Source organism: Cynocephalus volans, chromosome 11 (assembly GCF_027409185.1).
Source record: "Cynocephalus volans isolate mCynVol1 chromosome 11, mCynVol1.pri, whole genome shotgun sequence".
In the NCBI taxonomy this organism is placed as follows: Eukaryota; Metazoa; Chordata; class Mammalia; order Dermoptera; family Cynocephalidae; genus Cynocephalus; species Cynocephalus volans.
The window spans coordinates 114,470,234-114,488,644 of record NC_084470.1 but is presented as its reverse complement, the minus strand read 5'-3'; the positions used below and the strand labels follow the sequence as shown (position 1 = coordinate 114,488,644).

Here is an 18,411-nt window from a genome sequence, read left to right as displayed (position 1 = left end):
ATGAAAAGGTAATAAGAATCTTTCCATCAACTTTTGAAGTACCCGAGTATTTACTGTCTTCCTTACCCTCATAGCCAGCATGATGCCCAAACGAAATACAACAGGAATACTAGACATTTTTGTGTATCTGTTTCCGAAATAGTAGTATGTGCTTATTATTTACTTAGAGACCATACCTAATTCCTAATTACACTGAGTAAAAGTTATCTGTGATCAGAGAAGAGCTTTACAAGGTTCTTGAAATCATAAATGTCTCCCTGCACATTTGAAAGCAGCAACTCACCTTAATGGCCTATAAATCTCCAGACAAGAAACACAAAAGAAGACTAATTTTATAGGAATTCTGCACAGAAGAGACGCTGCTCTCTGGATGAACTCAGGCTAATGATTCATTGAGCAATTATTGGAAGTGTTTTCTTTTTCTTTCAACAGCTGCTTTGCTATTTCTAAAATAATTTGAACTAAATCATTTTACTGCTCACAATTTCCAAAGACAACACTCTCTCCCAGCCAACAACTCCTTAAAGATGAAATATTTCGCTAATAAAAATTTTTTTTCTATAAATAATAAAGTCTCTGCTAAAACATCTCTGCCGCGCTGCATAAATGAAGAAGATGCTTATAGGGGCGGGAATGCTACCAACAGGACGGGCACAGACCGTGCTGTTCTACTGTGTATCGTTCCCAGCCTCTTCGTGCCCCTCACCACCTAAGCCAGGCAAATTGGTCCAGGGAATAATGGCAGAGGGGAGGTGTTTTGTGGATGAAGAAAAGAGAAAGCCTCTTCAGAGGACTTAATTAAATCATGAGGGCCTAATTAACGTGGGTAAATATTTTTTAACATCCTCAACCCAACTGTCAACCTAAACTCAGTAACGTCTTCTGGTCACAACTCTCTACCTACCTAGTTCCTAGAAGTCACTCTGCATTATGCAAGACTATGCACATATTTGGTCTAACACGGATAGATTCTGTCCCTTCTGTCTATTCCATATTCCTCCCTTTCTTCCTGAAGCTGACAGAGAAGGAATCAAATGTTTAAAATGAAATAGTAAATTCTAGTGTGAAGCCAAAGGCACAAAAACTATAGTATTTTTTTCCATACCTCTCAAATTGGAAAAACACTGACCATATTTTCTACAAGGTATATGGAAAAAAGAGTTGCAAACAATGAATAAGGCTGATAAATAAGTTAGGGATCATGACAAAAAATTTAGTAGAATGGGATGGTCAGAGAACATATTACACAAACTCATAAGACTCCCCAGCTGCAAACCATGCTAATAAATCATACATCACATTAGTATCACTTCTTTAGAATACCAAAAAGACAAAGTGACTCACAGTAACATCAATAAAGAAAAAAGTTCCCGAGCCCTTTAGGGGCCACAGCCCCTAACATGGCCCTCACCCTCAGAGAATTTGCTTTCTGCTTAGGGAAGCTTCACACACTCCAGAAAACTAGTTTATATATGAAATCCCTGCAGTGGGCAAACACTAGCAAGCTGCAGCTCCAGATGGAGTCCCAAAAGGATAGGGGTCCCCAGGGCAGAAGGACAATTAAGAAAAAAAAGCATGATAAAAGAGAGAAAAAGAAAAAAACTAACATATTTGCCATCCATTTATGGGGAGAGGAGAGGAAGCCTTCATAATCTCCGATATTACTTTTCTCCTTGAATTTTACACACTATGTGGAAGACCAGGGAAGAAGGCAGTCACCGTGACGTGGAAGGATTCTCCCACACATCTTTTAAATCCGTCCCCTTTGCCCATTAGCTGCCCCAGCAGCCTCCTGAAGCATCCCTGGGCAGGGTCGGCCATCACAGGCAGCTGCAGGGCCTGGGAGGCTGGGGACAGAGATGACAAGAGCCAAGGTCACCGCTTCTTCAACCATCTTTTCTACTGCTTCACCCATCTTCCTTCAGAAACTTATCAGTGTGTTGATAAAATAATTTACCTTTTTATGATGCCTAAAACTTACTTTAAGACACTTCAACGCAGACTTTTGGTTCCAGGCAAGTGTATGATAGGCACATTTCTCTCTATCCCCCCAACAAAAGACAACTTAAAACCTAGGATATAATACATAAGACAAATATGAAAAGATTCTGAAAAGTGGAAAAAGAGAGCAGACTGGCTAGGGACTTTGGGAAATGACAATGAACAACATTAGTTAATTAAAAAAAATAACTCACTGGATGGGCTTAATAGTAGAAATGGCTGACCTAAGGAAGAATTATTGAACCTGAAGATAGGTTAATAGAAATTACACAGTCTGAGAAACAGAGAGAAAACAGACCAAAAAAATAAATAAGCAGAGCCTTGGAGATCTGTGGTACGATAACAAAAGATCTAACGCTTGTGTTATTGAATTTTCCAGAAAGAAAGAAGAAAAAATGTGGGGCTACAAAAATATTCAAAGAAATAATAGCAAAAAATTTCCTAAATTTGGCAAAAGGACTAAACCTACAGAGTCAAGAAGCTGAACGAACCCCAATCAAATTAAATAAACCAATGATAGGACAGGTTGGCAAAATGGATTGTTAAGAAATGACCCAACACCATGCTGTCTACAAGAAACTAACTTCAAATATAATAGTATGGGTAGTTTGAAAGTAAAATGATGGAAAAGGTATGCCATACAAACATTAATCAAAAGAAAACAGGAGTGGTTATATTAAAATTAGATAAAGCAGACTTCAGAGAAAAAAATCACCAGAGTCATTAAAGAGTGATAAAAGGGCCAATCGCCTCACTAAAAAGATATAACAATCCTATATGTATGTGTATATGATATATATAGACAGATATAAAGATGTATAAATATAAACATTGTGGTGTCCAGAGGTTAGGGATGAGGAGAAAGTAGTTCTTTGAGGTCCTGTGTCTTTATTGTGTTGATGGCTACATGAATTCACAAACATAATAAAAATGCATACGACTATACACACGTACACAAATAGGTGCCTGTAAAACTGGTAAAACCTGAATAAGGTGTGTGGATTGTACTAATGTCAAGTTCCTGGATTCCTACAGTTATGTAAGGGACCCCTTGGAGAAGCTGCGTGAAGGTACACAGGGCCTCTCTGTACTACAGTTACAACTTCCTGTGAGTATATAATTGTTTCAAAATAAAAGGACTTAAAAAAAAAGAAAAGAAATCGTACTCACAGCCCCAATACACAAAAGGCATGAAACCAATTTCTATGGTTGAACCAGGATGGGGCTTAGAACCCAGCCAGCCAGAACTCCACCTTGCCCCCAGATGGGGCCACAGGGACCCTGTGAATACTAAGGTCTTTGTGGAATCTCAAAGTCGATGACTCATACTTCTCATTTGCATACCCAAAGTACCCAGCGCATAGTACAATTTTTTTTTTTCAAGCTTAAAAGAATATTTATTATAACTCAATATTTCTAACTATAAAAGTTTTTCTTTTACAGAATTCCTTGTACAAACTTTAGGCAGAAAGTAGCTGGAACAGTGGGGGAAGGAGCCGATAAGGAACCACCATCAGTGAACTAGGAGATGTAGTTAGTGGTTTACAGAGTTAAAATAACCAACAATACTCTTTGTTTCTCTTCAAAACGTATAAATCTTTCGCCTTTTACTAAAGATTTCCGTGGGGAGAAACATATCTGAGTTTTCAGTTAATTTTTTGAGGCCTTGTTTTGGCAGGGCTGATCATGTTGTTGCAACGAAAGACATTTTAACACATGCCACAACTCTATGCCACAACTCGGTTAACCTTGTAAGATTGCAAGATTGCAGACACTGCAAAATAGTCTTATCTCCCTGAACTTTTCACTCAAGGTCGTGATGTGAGATCCTTAGAAAACTTCATCAACCCCACAGAACTGATTCAGTTTAAACTAACCTTCACTATTTGCCTAATAGATGTCTACAGGTATGATATAACTTGGTGTGAGCTTAGCTTTCATAAAACCTGGGAGCAAGGTTATGATGAAATAACTAGACTTGATCCACTTCAAACTCTTCAGAAGCTACTGTCATCCCTAAATGTGGCTTCAGTCAGTTCTGCACACACAGACACCACCCCTCACATCTTCTCCCACGCTTCTCATGATCTTGCTCTTACCTTGCTGCTGCTTCTAATTTCGTTTTAACAGACTTGTGTCATGTCATGATTTGAAAAGGTAATAACCTTTTTAAGAATGCTGACAGGCACCACTTTGAGGGAGTGTGCTGAGAGAAGGAAACGTTTCCCCTCCTCCTCACTTCCACATACCTCCCCCCAAATTTAAGCTCCAAACCACTATTTAACCTGCCCTAGGCTGGAATAATTCCTGCCTCTTCCTCTATGAATCCTGTCTATTAGAGCACTTACATAGGATGTGTGTGTGTGAATTAACTTTAATCCACCTCCTAAGGACAGTCCTAAACATTGAAAATGTCCAAATGAGGAATCCAGGAGTGGGTTAGCATTTGAAAGTAGTCATAAATCTACATCCTAGACATGGCTACAAATCAAATAATTCCAATATGGTACCTAAAACTGCACCTAAGAGTTTACTAGCATAAGGAATGTTAGAAATAAATATTTCACTAATGAAAAGAGCAGTGCTCAGTATGTGATGGGTTAAAGTTTTGCTCAGACTTCAATACCCTTGTAAGAGTGAAGTGTAAGCATCCCTTGAGCCCAGCACCCAAAACTTCAGGGAGAATCACCCCAGGTCTAACACTCCCTTTGGTCTGTGTCCCTTCGTTTAATATGACTCTAGCCCCTGAGCAAACCAGAAGGGTGGCTGCTTCAGCCAGCAGAACAGAATTGCATCAGCCTCGGAATGAACCTTTCTGCAAGGTGCTTGTTGGAGCACCTAAACACAGACAAGGGCTTCATGAGCTTTCAGGAACAGGTTCAATGATGGGTTTTGAACGTGCTTACTAATAAATATTTGTACATGTAGCAGATTTCAGATCTTGACTCTTTCACTGTAACATACCACTTGGTAGCCAGGTTATGGGAGAGAAGACTTTTAACTCTACCCACATCCAACTGCCCAAAGTTACCAAAAGTAAAACCAAAGAATTTGATGTTTGTTAAACATACCATCCTTCTATTCAAGGCTCAGATCAAATCTGTGGGAACACAGGGTCTGATTAGAATAAGGACTGCACAAAGGGCCAAAGCCTTAAGCGCACAGGATCAGTACTATATGTGCTGAAAACAGCACTTGCTGAAAATAGCAAAAATGTTCTGATTGAATAGTAGGAAACACTGAGATCATTTTCTGTCCTGTTCACACACTCCTTTCTGTACTTCTTTTGATACATACTTAGTTTGTTACATAGTCAAGGTCTTGACATTACAATAAGAGATGAGACAAGCCCGAGCTCAGGGCTGCACCTACTCTCTTCTTTCTTGTGGGAGTTAACTTGGTGTAGTCCCTCTGGGCCTCTCAGTGCTTTCACGAAGTTAGGCTCTGAGTAATCCTTGTGTCTCCGTAACTGAGAGGATAGTGACACAAACCCACCTCCTCCAGGGAGCTTTCCCTGGTCATTTCAAGGTAAGAAACTCTTCCAGAAATTTTTGGCTATACCAACCAGGAACCATCATGCATACAAAAAAAGCACTTTGTTAAATGTCATGCCAGGGCCAGATTTCAGGTAGGACGCACAAGTAGGACCAGCCCGTATCTGTTCAGATTGATGGATGTCTCTGCCCCTTGTTCAATACTTTAAGTATCACCCCTATTCAAGCTACATGCCAGACCAGCACTCTCAAAAAGAGCATGAGCTTCTTGAGGACAGAAGCCAGGCCTCTCACCTCCCTTCGCCGCAGCACTTATCACAGCCTGGCTGCAAAGCAGGTAGTATACCAGCACTTCCCTGTAAACTGACTGGTTTGTGGCTGAGGAACTTTTCCCCATTCCAAACGTAGGACTGTCTTTCACCTCAGCATCCAACTCCCTTACACGTGACAGGCTTTCGATAGTGTTTGTCGGGTTTATGCGGACATGTCTATCTGACTGGAGACTTCTTGTAAAGGAACACTGGTCTCTTGGCAACATTTGCTTTGTTTCATGTGTCAACTCTGGTGAGTTTAAAGAGGTTAGGCCTTATCTCATTTTCATTAGGCCACAAGTGCCTCAAGACCATTCCAGCGTTTCTGTCATCTCTGCTTCCCTCCCTCTGATGGGAGCAGATTAATAAGGGGTTTGGCTGTGCGTGTGAATTTTCAGCCTGTCCTTATTAGCAGAAAATTGGATTTGAAGCAGTTTTGCCCCTTCACAGAGGGGCTGCTCAGCAGAGGCTGATTCCTGTGTCCTGTGTCAGCCTCTCTGGGCAAAGAGAATGTGGGCTAAAGAGTCTCCAAATGGTAGGAGCAAGAAACCCATGGATTAGAGATGAGAGGAAGGGTCACGAGCACACGTGGGGTTTGCTTCCCTCCTGTTAAAACAAGAACTACACAAGAACTCCTGCTCTTTAGCCGTCAGCACACGGCCTCTTGTCTCTTCTCAGCCCTGCTGGATTTCCTTCCTGATACGCAGAAGATTTGCAGGAAGGCAGAAAAAAAGTGAGATGGTAGTGATTTCCTGGTGAGGATAAACATGGGAAATTGTAGCTCTCTGCCTTATATAAAAATAGGATCTGCAATGCAAATAGATAAACATCAAATTTTCTTATTAACTCCTAGTCACCAAGTACCGTGCTCTGCTCTCTCTTCTCTGCCTACTAATTCATGGGAAAAAATTATGTGTTTCATTAAAAAGATCCTTGAAATAGCCAGGGGAAAATAAGGTGAAGTTAGAACCAAGGGTTTAGCGCTGCAAAACTGAAAGGCCAAGTGGGTGGGGTGGGGTGGGGGGTGGGGGACAAGGTAGGGAAATCGGTCAGAGGGCTCCTGAAAGAGTCCACAGGAGAAAAGACACCTGAAACCCTTTGATGACTGTCCACTGCCCTCTGGATAAAGTCCAGACTCCACAAATGGCACCCAATGGCCTTCATGATCTGGCTCCTGCTTACCTTGGATCATCCGCCGCCTCACACTGAACCTTCCAGCTACACTGAGTTCCTCTCTTTCTAATCCAGGTCCCCATGCACGCTGTTCCTTTCGCCCACCTTTCCCCGTCTCCCTGCTAACACCTCAGCTTCCGTCCCTACAAGTCGGGGTTCTAGCCACCTTGTTTCCACAGCCCTAATAGCTGGTGGCATCACCTCTCTCACTAGCTCATCGCCATTTGCCCCCAGGGAGGGCAGAGGCTAAGCCTGGGGTGTCATGGCTCCCAGCACCCAGCACATGCCGGAAGCCTCTTACACAAGAGGCACTCAAAGAATACTTGTTAAGTGAATCAAAACAGAGCATTGTTTTTCCAAGGTACTGAAATGCAGAAGCATTTATCAATAAGCTAAATCAAGCCTGAAAAGCTAAAATCTGTGTCTTTACTTCAGAAAAGTACCTCTTTGAACAGTGGTCATGCTTCCCTTTCTGTCCTGTCCTTTCTTCCTAAGCCTGTACAGCACTGTGAAGTCCTGTCTTACACGACTTCTGAAAGAGCAGCTTGTTTACAGGTATGTCCCCGTTTCAGAAACCTGCCACAGGAAAACGTGTTCTCTGGAAAGAAGAATCGATTACTTGTAAAACTTTTAATAATGCATTAGGATTTTGAGAGCTCCTTTCATAGCAATCCCCTTCTACATTTAAATGTTTCTCTGTAGAACATTACCTCCTCACCAGAGAGGGGGAGTCAGCAGTTCTTAATGCTAAAGCAAGGAAATAATCATCCATTGAAGAAAATAACAATGACCACCACAACCTGAATTGAGCATCCACTCTGTACCAAGCACATACCTGCTGGGTGTTTTACGTCCATCATCTCTTTCCCCATAACCTCCCATTCCCATATTCCAGATAACAAAACTGAGGCTCAGAGGTGGTAAATGATTGTCCCAAACGTAGCAAAGCCAAATTTGAACTCAAGTCCATCCTACTCCAAACCGGTTCTTGTTCCATTAAGTTAAGTATCTTGAATCAGAAACAAAAATAAAAGGAAAAAATTGAGCGATAATACGACCCAACACAGAGCTTCATTTGTATGAGTTTGTGTCAGGCCCTACTGTCTAGAAACACATTCACTGCATCTAGCAAGTTTCTTGCATCTAGCAGGAAACACGGGCACTGGAATGTTTCCTGTATCTCCTTTGCACCACTAGAGAGAAGACTAGCGAGAAAGAAGAGAAAGGGGACTGCCAGATACCAGAACAGGTGATGGCCAGAACTGGCAAGGTGCAGGGCTCGACCTGTCCCTGGCCACACACAGGCTCCCAGCTCCCAACCGCTCCAGGAGGTGGCTGGAGCCTGCGGGGGAGGCAGAGCCTGGAAGAGCAGACGTTACAAAACAGGATGCAAATACCGCAGCAGACAGTCTGAACAGCCCTTGACAGCCAGCCACACCTACACGAGCTCCCCCAAGGCATCTGGTGCTACACCAACAAAATTGTAAGGCTCAAAGGCAGTCCTGATTTGGGCTATAATCCTCTAAACCCTAACACTATCAAAAATTGGAGGACTGTGGTCAGGCCCAGCTCCCTTTCACTGCCCTACATGAAGCTTCACTTTGAGTCAAATCTCCTTAGCATATGTCTGTCCCTTTTCTAATAATAGTGCCCCCCCCACACACTGGCATAGCATCTCCTCTACTGATGAGCTCGTCAAATCCTACGCATTCTCTGGAGATCAGCTGAAGGTCAACCTCCTCCTCCCAGAGCAGTCTGTGATTGCTTGTGCCCACGCTGGTCTCTCCCTGCTCCGACTATAAACTACTTAGTATTCACACACATGCCTATGCAGATGCGCGAGGACTGATGCATTGTGCTTCTATGCTGCAACGTGTCACGGTGTTATTCTCTCTCTTGCACTTAGATTCGATAAAATACTCACCTACTCTGTTCCAGGCATTGAAGTTACAGAAATAATGAAGTCCTAGCCCTGCCTTTGTGAGACTACAGTCCAGTGGCGGATGGATAATTCCAAATAAATTTGTACAGAGAAGTTTGTCATAACAGGGTACACAATACAATTGAGAACATCACTAGCACATCACCCTGTTTATTGCCACCATATCATTTAGTTCCATCTGTGGCTGTCGTTCATTCGTGCACCGTTGTTGGGTCCCCACTAGGAGACTTGAGGATGGGAACCTTGTGTGTCGGGCTCACCACTGTCCCCCCACTCAACATGGCCTTGAGCACAGCAACACGCTTCCTGAAAGCTGCATTTGTGGGAGGAAGTAGAGAGAGGCAGGGAAGTGTCAGGAACTAGGAGCACTGAGCCCCACTTCAAGGTTCAGGCAATGCTTCCATGACAGGGGGACACAGCTAAGATCTGAAGTGTGAGTAAGGGCCAGACAGGGAAGGGGCCAGGCACAGTCCAGGTGAGGAAGCAGGAGGGGCAGAGGGGAGAATGGCAAGTGCATGACAAAGAGAGCGGGGCTGCGCCCTGAAACTTTCCGGCAGACCAACTGTTCTCAAAAGCAGGTGATCCTGCCCCCAGGGGACATTTGGCAATGCCTGGAGACGCTTTTGTTTGTCAAGACTTGGGCAGGGGGGGCCCCCCCACCCCGTGGCTCACTCGGGTGAGTGCGGCGCTGCTAGCGCCAAGGCCGTGGGTTCAGATCCTATATAGGGATGGCCGGTGTGCTCACTGGCTGAGCACGGTGCAGACCACACCATGCGGAGGGTTGTGATCCCCTTACCGGTCAGAAAAAAAAAAAAAAAAAAGACTGGAGCAGGGGATGGGTTGAGTCCAGGGATGCAGCTGGGCACCCGACAAGGGACAGAGCAGTTCCCCCACTACAGAGGATCACCTGCCCACAATGTTAGGGGTGCTGAGGTTCAGCAACCCACTGTAGACTAACTCTCAACAGCACAGAACAGGTCAGCTCAGAACATGGAAGCTTTTTCCTAACCTTCACAATTTCCATTCACACCTGATACTTTCTTTGGATGAGAATTTGGACCAGAGTAGCACTGGCCTGACACTTCCTGCAGCTTCTGAGGAAGGGACTATTCAGCAAGGAGTGAATACCTAAGAAGGCAGCATCGGTTTCCTCCACCTGCTGGATATTCACCAGGACTCACCCTTTGCTCTCTAAATTCCAGACTCCAAACCACCCACCCCTTAGGCAAGGTAATGAGATGCAGAAAGGTGTGAAATGAGAGGTGCTCAGTAGCACCAGGTAAGCGGACTGAGGTCAGATGGACGGGGGATGGACAGGCAGAGATCTGTCAGGATGGCAAAAGACTGAGCGGCTGGAGCATCGAGGGTGTGTCTATGCCTGTGCTCTTTTCCAGGAAGGCCGGGCTGGCCCCGATGTCACCACCCCTGACCCGAGCCTGCTGTGCAGAATGTCACGGAGAATGCGCAGAGAGGCCGTGTCCCAGGATGCTGGAGCCTGAGTGGGGAGTCAAGCAGCTGGACTTGACAGAGTGACAGGAGCCAGCAAGTCGGTGAAGACAAAGCCCCTTTGTTGACAAGTAGCAACACAACACTGGGCTGAGCCTGCCCTTGACAATTAAATCTGTGGTCGCCCCAGAACGTGCTGGGGCCTGCCCCTGCATTCAGCATCCCACACCGCCTCACAATTGCTCTTCTTTAGCCAGAAGTCTCTCAGTCTGACACATTTGCTTATATTTGCTCCTGACAAACAATTCTGCACTACTCAGTATTATCTGAAACGCCTGAACTGTGACTCTAAAAGGGAAGAAGACCACTGTGTTCTTCTGGTGTGAGAGATCCAACACGTGATGCATACTTCTACAGAGTAGATCCAAGACACACACAAGGGCCACCTCCTGTCACATCTCAAATTCCACTGTAACAGAAAGCTTCCCAAATTCCCTCATCTCTGAAGGGGATGCAATCCGACCCTCCTTACATTCTTACTGACAATCCTAAAAAGGGCTTATTTAAATAAGAAACATCAACAAATAAATGCCATGAGTGAAAAATTCCATTTACATCCAACTTTTCGTGGGGACTTCTGCTGGGCAGAGCAACAGCAGCCAGGAACAGCGCCCCATGCACTCTGGACTCTCCACCAGTCCCAGACGGACATGCACCTTGTGTCCAATATAGTGGCTCTGCACAGAGCTGGAAAAAGGGGACAAGCTATCCTGGCAAATAACAGTGGAAATTGAATTAAATTTGTTACAATTCTAAGCAAGATCTGCAGCTGTCAAAGGAGAAAAAAATCAGTGCAGGCAGTGCCCAATTTGGAAATGAATTGTCTTCCGAAAGTTCACCTGTAAGTAGTAGAGCGTTCGGAACTTAGAATGCAAGCATTATTTTCTGTCCCAAGCCAACCGACAAAAGCTGATTGAGCTTACAACATATTTGGTACACTACATACTTAGAGTAAAAACAGTTAAGAAACAAGCAAAACAAAACAAAAAAACACCCCAATGCTTTGATATCATTTTTTAAACACATTGGAATACTCAGAAAAACAAATATGCAGCTCATAATTAGCCTTGACCTGAACCCCACATTGTGAGGTGGAGCCCAGATTTGCTGCGATCCAAGTTGTTACTGAAATGGGCTCCTGGGAAAGTGAAAGGGGAAGAAAGAAAACAACCCCAGCCTCAAAGGGAAAAGCCTCTGGGGGGAGAAAAAGTAGTCCAGTATCTCTCAACGGGAAGAAGAGGCTCTTGTGCTTACCTGCAACATACTCTGGAACAGAAGCAGATTTAGCTTGGTCAAGAAGGAACTTCCTGAGCCTTTCAAAAGTGAAAATCATACTAATTGCTAGGTTACAAAATCAGATTTCTGGTATCTTAAGAAGAGACCAGGGCCTAGAACCCAAGACCTCAGGGGATGCCTTACCCAACACAGCACACTCCCACCTTTACAACAGAAAAGGCACTTAGTTCCACATTGTTACTGAATACCCTTCCTGGGTCAACTCTAAATAAAAATGATGCAAAATATCAAAACCAGGTTTGAAAACTGAGCTTTATCATGTATCCACTCTGTACCTTCTTTAATCCTCCAAATAAAGCATCAGTCTCCAGCTCAAATTCTTGGTCCAGTTCCTCTTCGTGTTCTGACAAGAAAAACAGTGTGCATTAGTCACAGATCTAAACAACAGGGGGCTGGCTGAATAGCAGAAGCACTAAAAGGACTTGGAATACGTCTTGGAAAAGCCACCTGTGGACCAAGCCACAGCGTGGAGACTCGCCACTCTCCTTGGCCTTCCTTTCCAGTTTTCTGCGCCCTAAATTCCTGGAAAGACGTGGTGAAGCTACTGGAAATTTAACTGTAATTGAGGTCACAAAAGGAGAGGGGACAAGGGCGAACAGTTTCCAGCACAGGGAACATGGAAGGGGTTAGTGCAAATGCCCCACTTGAACGGGCCGTTAACATTTTTCCACAGACCATGCCACAAAATTATGATAATCATGACTGTGACATATGATATAATGCTCATGAGACATCATAAAATGGGATCATATAATGATCATAAGTACATTCATAAGTAAACAGTACAAGTGACTTAAAATCTGTATTCACACGCCCCTTGAAGGTGCACAATAACCCACACCCAGCAGGCGAGATACTGGGGATGGAACAGAACAAGACTGGAGTGGCTTCTGTCCTGCTGGGGCTTACTGTACACTGGGGAAGACGGACAAACAGATAAGAAGAAACCACAATAGCGCTGACGAGTGCCACGATAGTGGAAGTAGGTAGTACGATAGGGATGATTTTGAGGACTCTGCAATGTCCAGCAGTCAGCAGGATGGGTGTGGCTGGAGCTTGTTGGGGTGCACAAAGCTGTGACCCCAAAATATGGTGCTTTGACATGCTGGAATAAAGAAGCAGCCTCAAGGTCTGACTTTCCCACCCCTCCTGTCTCTCAATTCTCCGTCACTCTCCGAAGCACAGGATAAAGCTGTTCCCATATCGGCCTAAGGTCTGGACCCGCCAAAGAAGAAATGACCTCTGGTCTTTGCCCTAAGTTTTCATTAACTGAACTCATGTCGCAGGAAGGAAGACTGGAGTCTGTCAACACACGTGGACTAATTTGTCACAGACCACTGTCTTCTATTTCAGTCCCACACAGTATTTTGAAGAGAATCATTCACCAGTCCCTGTCTGTTCTGCGGGCCCCACAGCCTTTATCCCAGGCCGTTGCGCGTACTGAGCCACCCCCTAAGAATCATTGACTCTTCCGTCCCCCATCTCCACTTTCCCCATGGAGAGGGGTACACAAGCTCTACACGGCCCACTGGGAAATTGCTCTCTTGTGATTCTGCCGTGCATCACCCCTCCCCGCACGTTAAATCATAAAATCTGTCATGCCTTTTCTTCATTAATCTCTGTTTATTAGTTAGTTTTTCAGAGAACCTTCAGGGAGTGAAGGGGAAGTTTTCCCTTGAACACTACAAGCTCAAGAGAGCGCCCTAAGCTGAAGATAAAGACTTAAGGAGTCCTCAGTAATGGTAGTGACAAAGCCACCAGAATGGCTGAGATTCCTCAAAAAAGGAACAAAGAGTGCGTAGACAAGTAGAGGGAAGATCAATGCTTACCAGACCAACAAATGTACGACCACCACAGGAAACCAAAAGGAGCTACCCAGAATGAAAACCAGGAGAGTGGTGTCACTACAACATAATCATGAAATAATGTTGGTTACAGAGTAGGATCAAGGGGCAGATTCATACACACTAGATGGAAACAGGAGTCCCAGCCCCAAATCACAGGCAACACTGCCCCTAGGAATAACAGAGAAAGGAAGGGTACTGCACCCTGGCACAGGGTAGCACAAGGCACAACTCTGGGAGCCCCATTCACGTTGTATTCCACGTGCTCCAAGAGTGCCATGGGGGCTGTGATTGCAGTAGAGCACCGGTCCATTCTGCTAGGGCTGCACACAAGGCCACTGTGTGTGTGTGCATGCACACACATGCTACACTGTGCACAGACTCAAGCCTAAGTGAAAAGTTGCAAACAAATGACAAGTTACTACAATCCAACAAAGTAACAAACCTCTGAATTCATTAAAACAAAAAGGGTGGAAAACCTCTCTGCCTCTTTTCTCCTGTTTGGGCTTCACTTTCACACAAAGTGCAACCTCCAGAAACATCAGAATTGCGCAGAATTGAAGCAAAGCAAAAACTTGCTCCTCTTTTCTTTTTATTCTTTACAAGAAAGTACATTCATGAACTGTGAAGTTTACAAGCTATAAGCCCCGACTGCCTGAAGCTGGAACATAGCTCCCTCTAGTGGGAAAGGGAACCCTATGCAGATAGGAAAATAATGATGAAACCCTGCCCCGTGCTGTCCAGTAGAAATACAGTATGAGCCACATTTGTCATTTTAAAGTATCTAATGGCCACAAAGTTTTTTTAAAAGGTGAAATTAATTTTATTTCATTTATCTTAATATATCCAAAATATTATTTCAATATAGAATCAATATTAAACAAAATTAATTTCTTGACACAAGCAAATGCTACAAGACATAAACTTAAGATTACAACTTAAATTCATTCATGGCCCCTTTGGAAATCACCATCTTCAGACTGTCTTAATTTAGCTTAAAATTCACAGCTACAGAATTTAGTTGGTTAAAATAGGACAGAAACTGAGAACCTGCAGCAGGAGATCTGTCCATGAAGAGCAACGGCCCCCAGAACCTCTCTGATGATACCTTCTTAGGCAGGGAACCCATACCCTCACACTTTGGGCAGGACTGGAGTGTCATCATAACTCAAATGCATGCACGCAAGAGGCTGTGGCAAATGCAAGGAAGCCTTCCGTGCCTGGGAATTCTCTCTGTATCACACAGGACTGACAGTCGGCAGAGTCAGCTCTCTTGTCTAGTGCCCTCGTTCCATTTCCCAAAATTCATCACTCCACAAAACTGCCTGAAAGCACAGAAATGAAGCAATTTCTACTGATGAGCCTTGATTACTACACAACAGTTGTTGATTTCCCCCCAACAGAAGGATACATCAAAGCCCCATCCCACCTACCAAGAGAGAGGATTTGCTCTTTAATTGCTGCCAATTAAACACACACACACACACACACGCACACACGCACACACGCACACACGCACACACACACACACACACACACACACCCCTACTCAGACACAAGGCACTGTGAGGGACACACACACACACACACACACACACACACCCTACTCAGACACAAGGCACTGTGAGGGACACACACACGCACACACACACGCACACACACACACGCGCACACACACACACACACACCCTACTCAGACACAAGGCACTGTGAAGGAGTGGCGCATGGTGTCGTGGTGTACGCATCCTGCTGTTTCTCATGCTGGAGGAGGGGGTCTGAGCAGTCTGATAGTCGGCCTCAGCCCACACTGTCCTCTTACCAGGTTCTTAACTCCACCACAGGAAAGAATTCAAGTGCAGAGTCACAGTCAAAAGTGAGGACAGATTTAGTGTAACAAATCAGCGATACAGATTTCACGGAGAGAGCGTGGCCTAGCTCCAGAGACTGAGCAGGGCTCACACCAAGTCTAACACAAAAGTAAGAACTACACACTTAAAGTTTAGTACAGATTGCAGGCTGGCTCAAGAGGGTGAGCAAGCATCTGCTAAAAGCAAGCTTAACACAAAGGTAAAGCACACACACCGCAGCCGGCGGCCTGCAGGTTGGCCCCAGGAAAGTGAGCAACAACCCTGCCTTCCGAGGGGATTCAGCTTTTTTACTTAGGCAGGCTATCTAATACATATTCATGTTACCTAATACATATTTGTGCTATCTAATGAATATTCAACTAAGGGGTGTTTCCCTGTTATGTAACATAGTCTTGCACATGCTCAGTTGATCTCCTTTTAGGGCATGTCCATTGATCAAATCCTATCACATGCACCAGACATATTCAAGAATATTATGTACTCTCTAGTGCCTCCAATGAAAGGTCATTCAAAGGATAAACTCCACTTTATTGAGCATGCCCAGCTATTAGGGTTACATAACCCTTTCCTATTGAGCATGCCTAGCCACTGGATTTGCACAAGGCGGCCCCTTGTGGTCTCAATCTCCCTGTGTTGGTGCCAAAAGTAGGTCCAACAAGCAACAGTAACTCTCCTCTAGGGGAGGGCTTAGAGGAGGGGCCTGAGACCTTGGGGAGTGGATTGAAACCCAGAGGTGTGTCCTGAAACCCAAACCTAGGGAAACTGAGCACCTCCTTTCTCATTTCTATGCATTTGAAAACCTCCTATCGGTTCCTGCCAATTACTTATTTCTCTAGTAAGCTGTGGGTACAGCAGACTGTGGTGGTAAATGAGAATGGGGGAGGAGATCAGAAAAGATGGGCTACTAATGATAAGAGCATTTAATAACAAGCAGCTCTCAAATTTTCATATGCAGGTTATCACATAACAGAGGGGTGATATGGTACTGGTTTTCCACGACACTCCTAAGGCTTGGAGGCTCCTTCTACCCTCTCCCAATTCTCACTCAAGGAACCAAAAAGTGATTTAGAAATAACCCAAGTAAAAGCAAACCAGACATGTAAATAGGATGCAAAACGATAAGCTGCACAAATGGCCTGCAAACCTCCCAAATAGGGCTGCTCGTCTGCCGTTCACCTAAGAAATTCTGGGATCTATCACCAGGCACACAATTTGCATGGGAATCTTAGTGCTCCCGGGAGGGGAGGAAGAAGCCCCAGATCAAAATGGAAACGCTAAAGCCAAGAGGGAGCCATAAACTCGGTGCATGCTCGGTGTGAGGGGTCCAACGTGAGCACGGACTGGGGGACAAAGGAATGAGGAGCTGTGGAGTCTAATACTAGGGGTTGCCCTCAAATGCCCTCCAGCCCAGGGCCTGTCCTGGTCATTGGGAGAGGTTTATTAAAAAGCAGTAAGAAAGCAGATGCTCTGGAAGCCAACACTCTCCTAAACAGGGGAGGAAACATATCTTTCCTCTACCCCTTCTTAGGGTCATGGCTGAGCCTATGAGAAGGGAAAAGCGTACAAATTTATTTAATGTAAGTTTTACATGACAGGAGCTTTCATAAGGAAATGGAGACCCAAAGGAACGGTTAAACTTGTGGAATTTTATGCAAGGTCTGATGAGGAGTGGACAGCCATGGAGAAATACGATAGGGCAAAAAGTTGGGGGAGCATAGCGAGGCCTATTTGCTCAGATTCTTCTCTGTGTCCCTGTGTCTTCAGAGATAAGGACGTTCCTTTCCTCTGGGTATAGGAAGGGCACCTCTCCCATGAGTCTTGACAACCTGCTTCAGGAGAAGGTCAGAAAACCCTTCCTAGGTTGTACGACCTGCTTCAGGGGAGAAGGGCAGAGGGCAGGTGAGGGTGACCTTCCTGTTTCTGTTTTCTCAAATGCCAAGGTGTTGTATTATGGGGTAGTGCTCCTGGACCCATCACCTACCTTAAAGATGAGTGTCAACACAGGAGGAAAACACCGGTGCAAGCCTGAGTGGAAGGGGTGGGCTAGGAGCCTTGGACTCCCAGTAAGATGGCAGTGACTCACCTGTTTCCCAAGACGCTGCCCACAGGTAACGAGGGAAACAATGGTCAACTAGAAGGTGAAGCGTCACCAGACAGGACGCTTGGAGCCTTAGCTGTGCTACAGCACTCACTGTTGACGTCAAGAGAGGCTGTCCAGGCCCTGGCTCCTGCAGGGCAATTCACTTGGGTCCTTTCACAAAGCCTTACTAACTGAAGGGGCCCTGGTGGCCCTACCCATGGTCAGCCAGCTCACCTGGTTCCAAGAACAAGGCCACCTGTTCAAGGACAGGACCAGTGGCCTTTGCTTCCCCACACTGCACTGGGCTCTCCAGAGTTACCAGCCATCTTGCAACCAAATTTCTCCAATCACAAAAGAAAGTTGGAAAAATTACCTCCTAACTAACAAAGCTCATACCCCCTCCCCCCCAGAGGTTAGTGTTCTGCATGAACAATGCAAAGGAAGGAATTGAGCTGCTATATCCTTTTCTCATAAATGGAGATTAGGAACAATGAAGCCCACACATGTGTATAGGAATAAACAGAAAGATAAAAGATGCAGGTGCTCAACTACAGTTGTATCCCACTTTAAGAACATCTGTTATATAAAAACAAAGAAATCAGGGGTGGGGGGTGATGCAAATAAACACTTTGCACCATAAAAACCAAAAGCTCTTCAAGTATCAGGACTCCCTGGTGTTGTAGAGTTTATTTAAAGAAACATTAACTACAGATCACTGAAGATTAAAGAAATGAAAATAAGGCACCTATGAAATGAAAACGCAAATCAATGGAGAGCACAATTCCATTTATAAAAATGTCATTAATATGCAACTTTTCATAAAAAGAGCTACTGCACAAAAGAAGCTGTGCCTGTAAAGTCAGAAAAATCTAGGGTGATTGCTGTTCATTAGAAAA

At 44.7% G+C, this 18,411-nt stretch overlaps 1 protein-coding gene and 1 non-coding gene across 8 annotated transcripts in view; one reads left to right on the top strand and one right to left on the bottom strand.

Annotated features, from left to right (window-relative positions):
- The window catches only part of HHAT (hedgehog acyltransferase), a 321,836-nt gene that overhangs the window by 282,449 nt on the left and 20,976 nt on the right, over positions 1–18,411 (bottom strand). For 6 of the 7 annotated variants that reach the window (XM_063114373.1, XM_063114372.1, XM_063114371.1 and 3 more), the window contains exon 3: positions 11,999–12,066. The exons of the other annotated variant lie outside the window; for it this stretch is intronic. In XM_063114373.1, the coding sequence (XP_062970443.1) occupies positions 11,999–12,066 (68 nt within the window). The remainder of the gene's footprint in view (positions 1–11,998; positions 12,067–18,411) is intronic. 7 annotated transcript variants of the gene reach the window in all.
- LOC134391479 (U5 spliceosomal RNA) lies at positions 3,567–3,683 on the top strand. Its single transcript, XR_010024995.1, has one exon. It is a non-coding gene; the product is annotated as a U5 spliceosomal RNA (small nuclear RNA).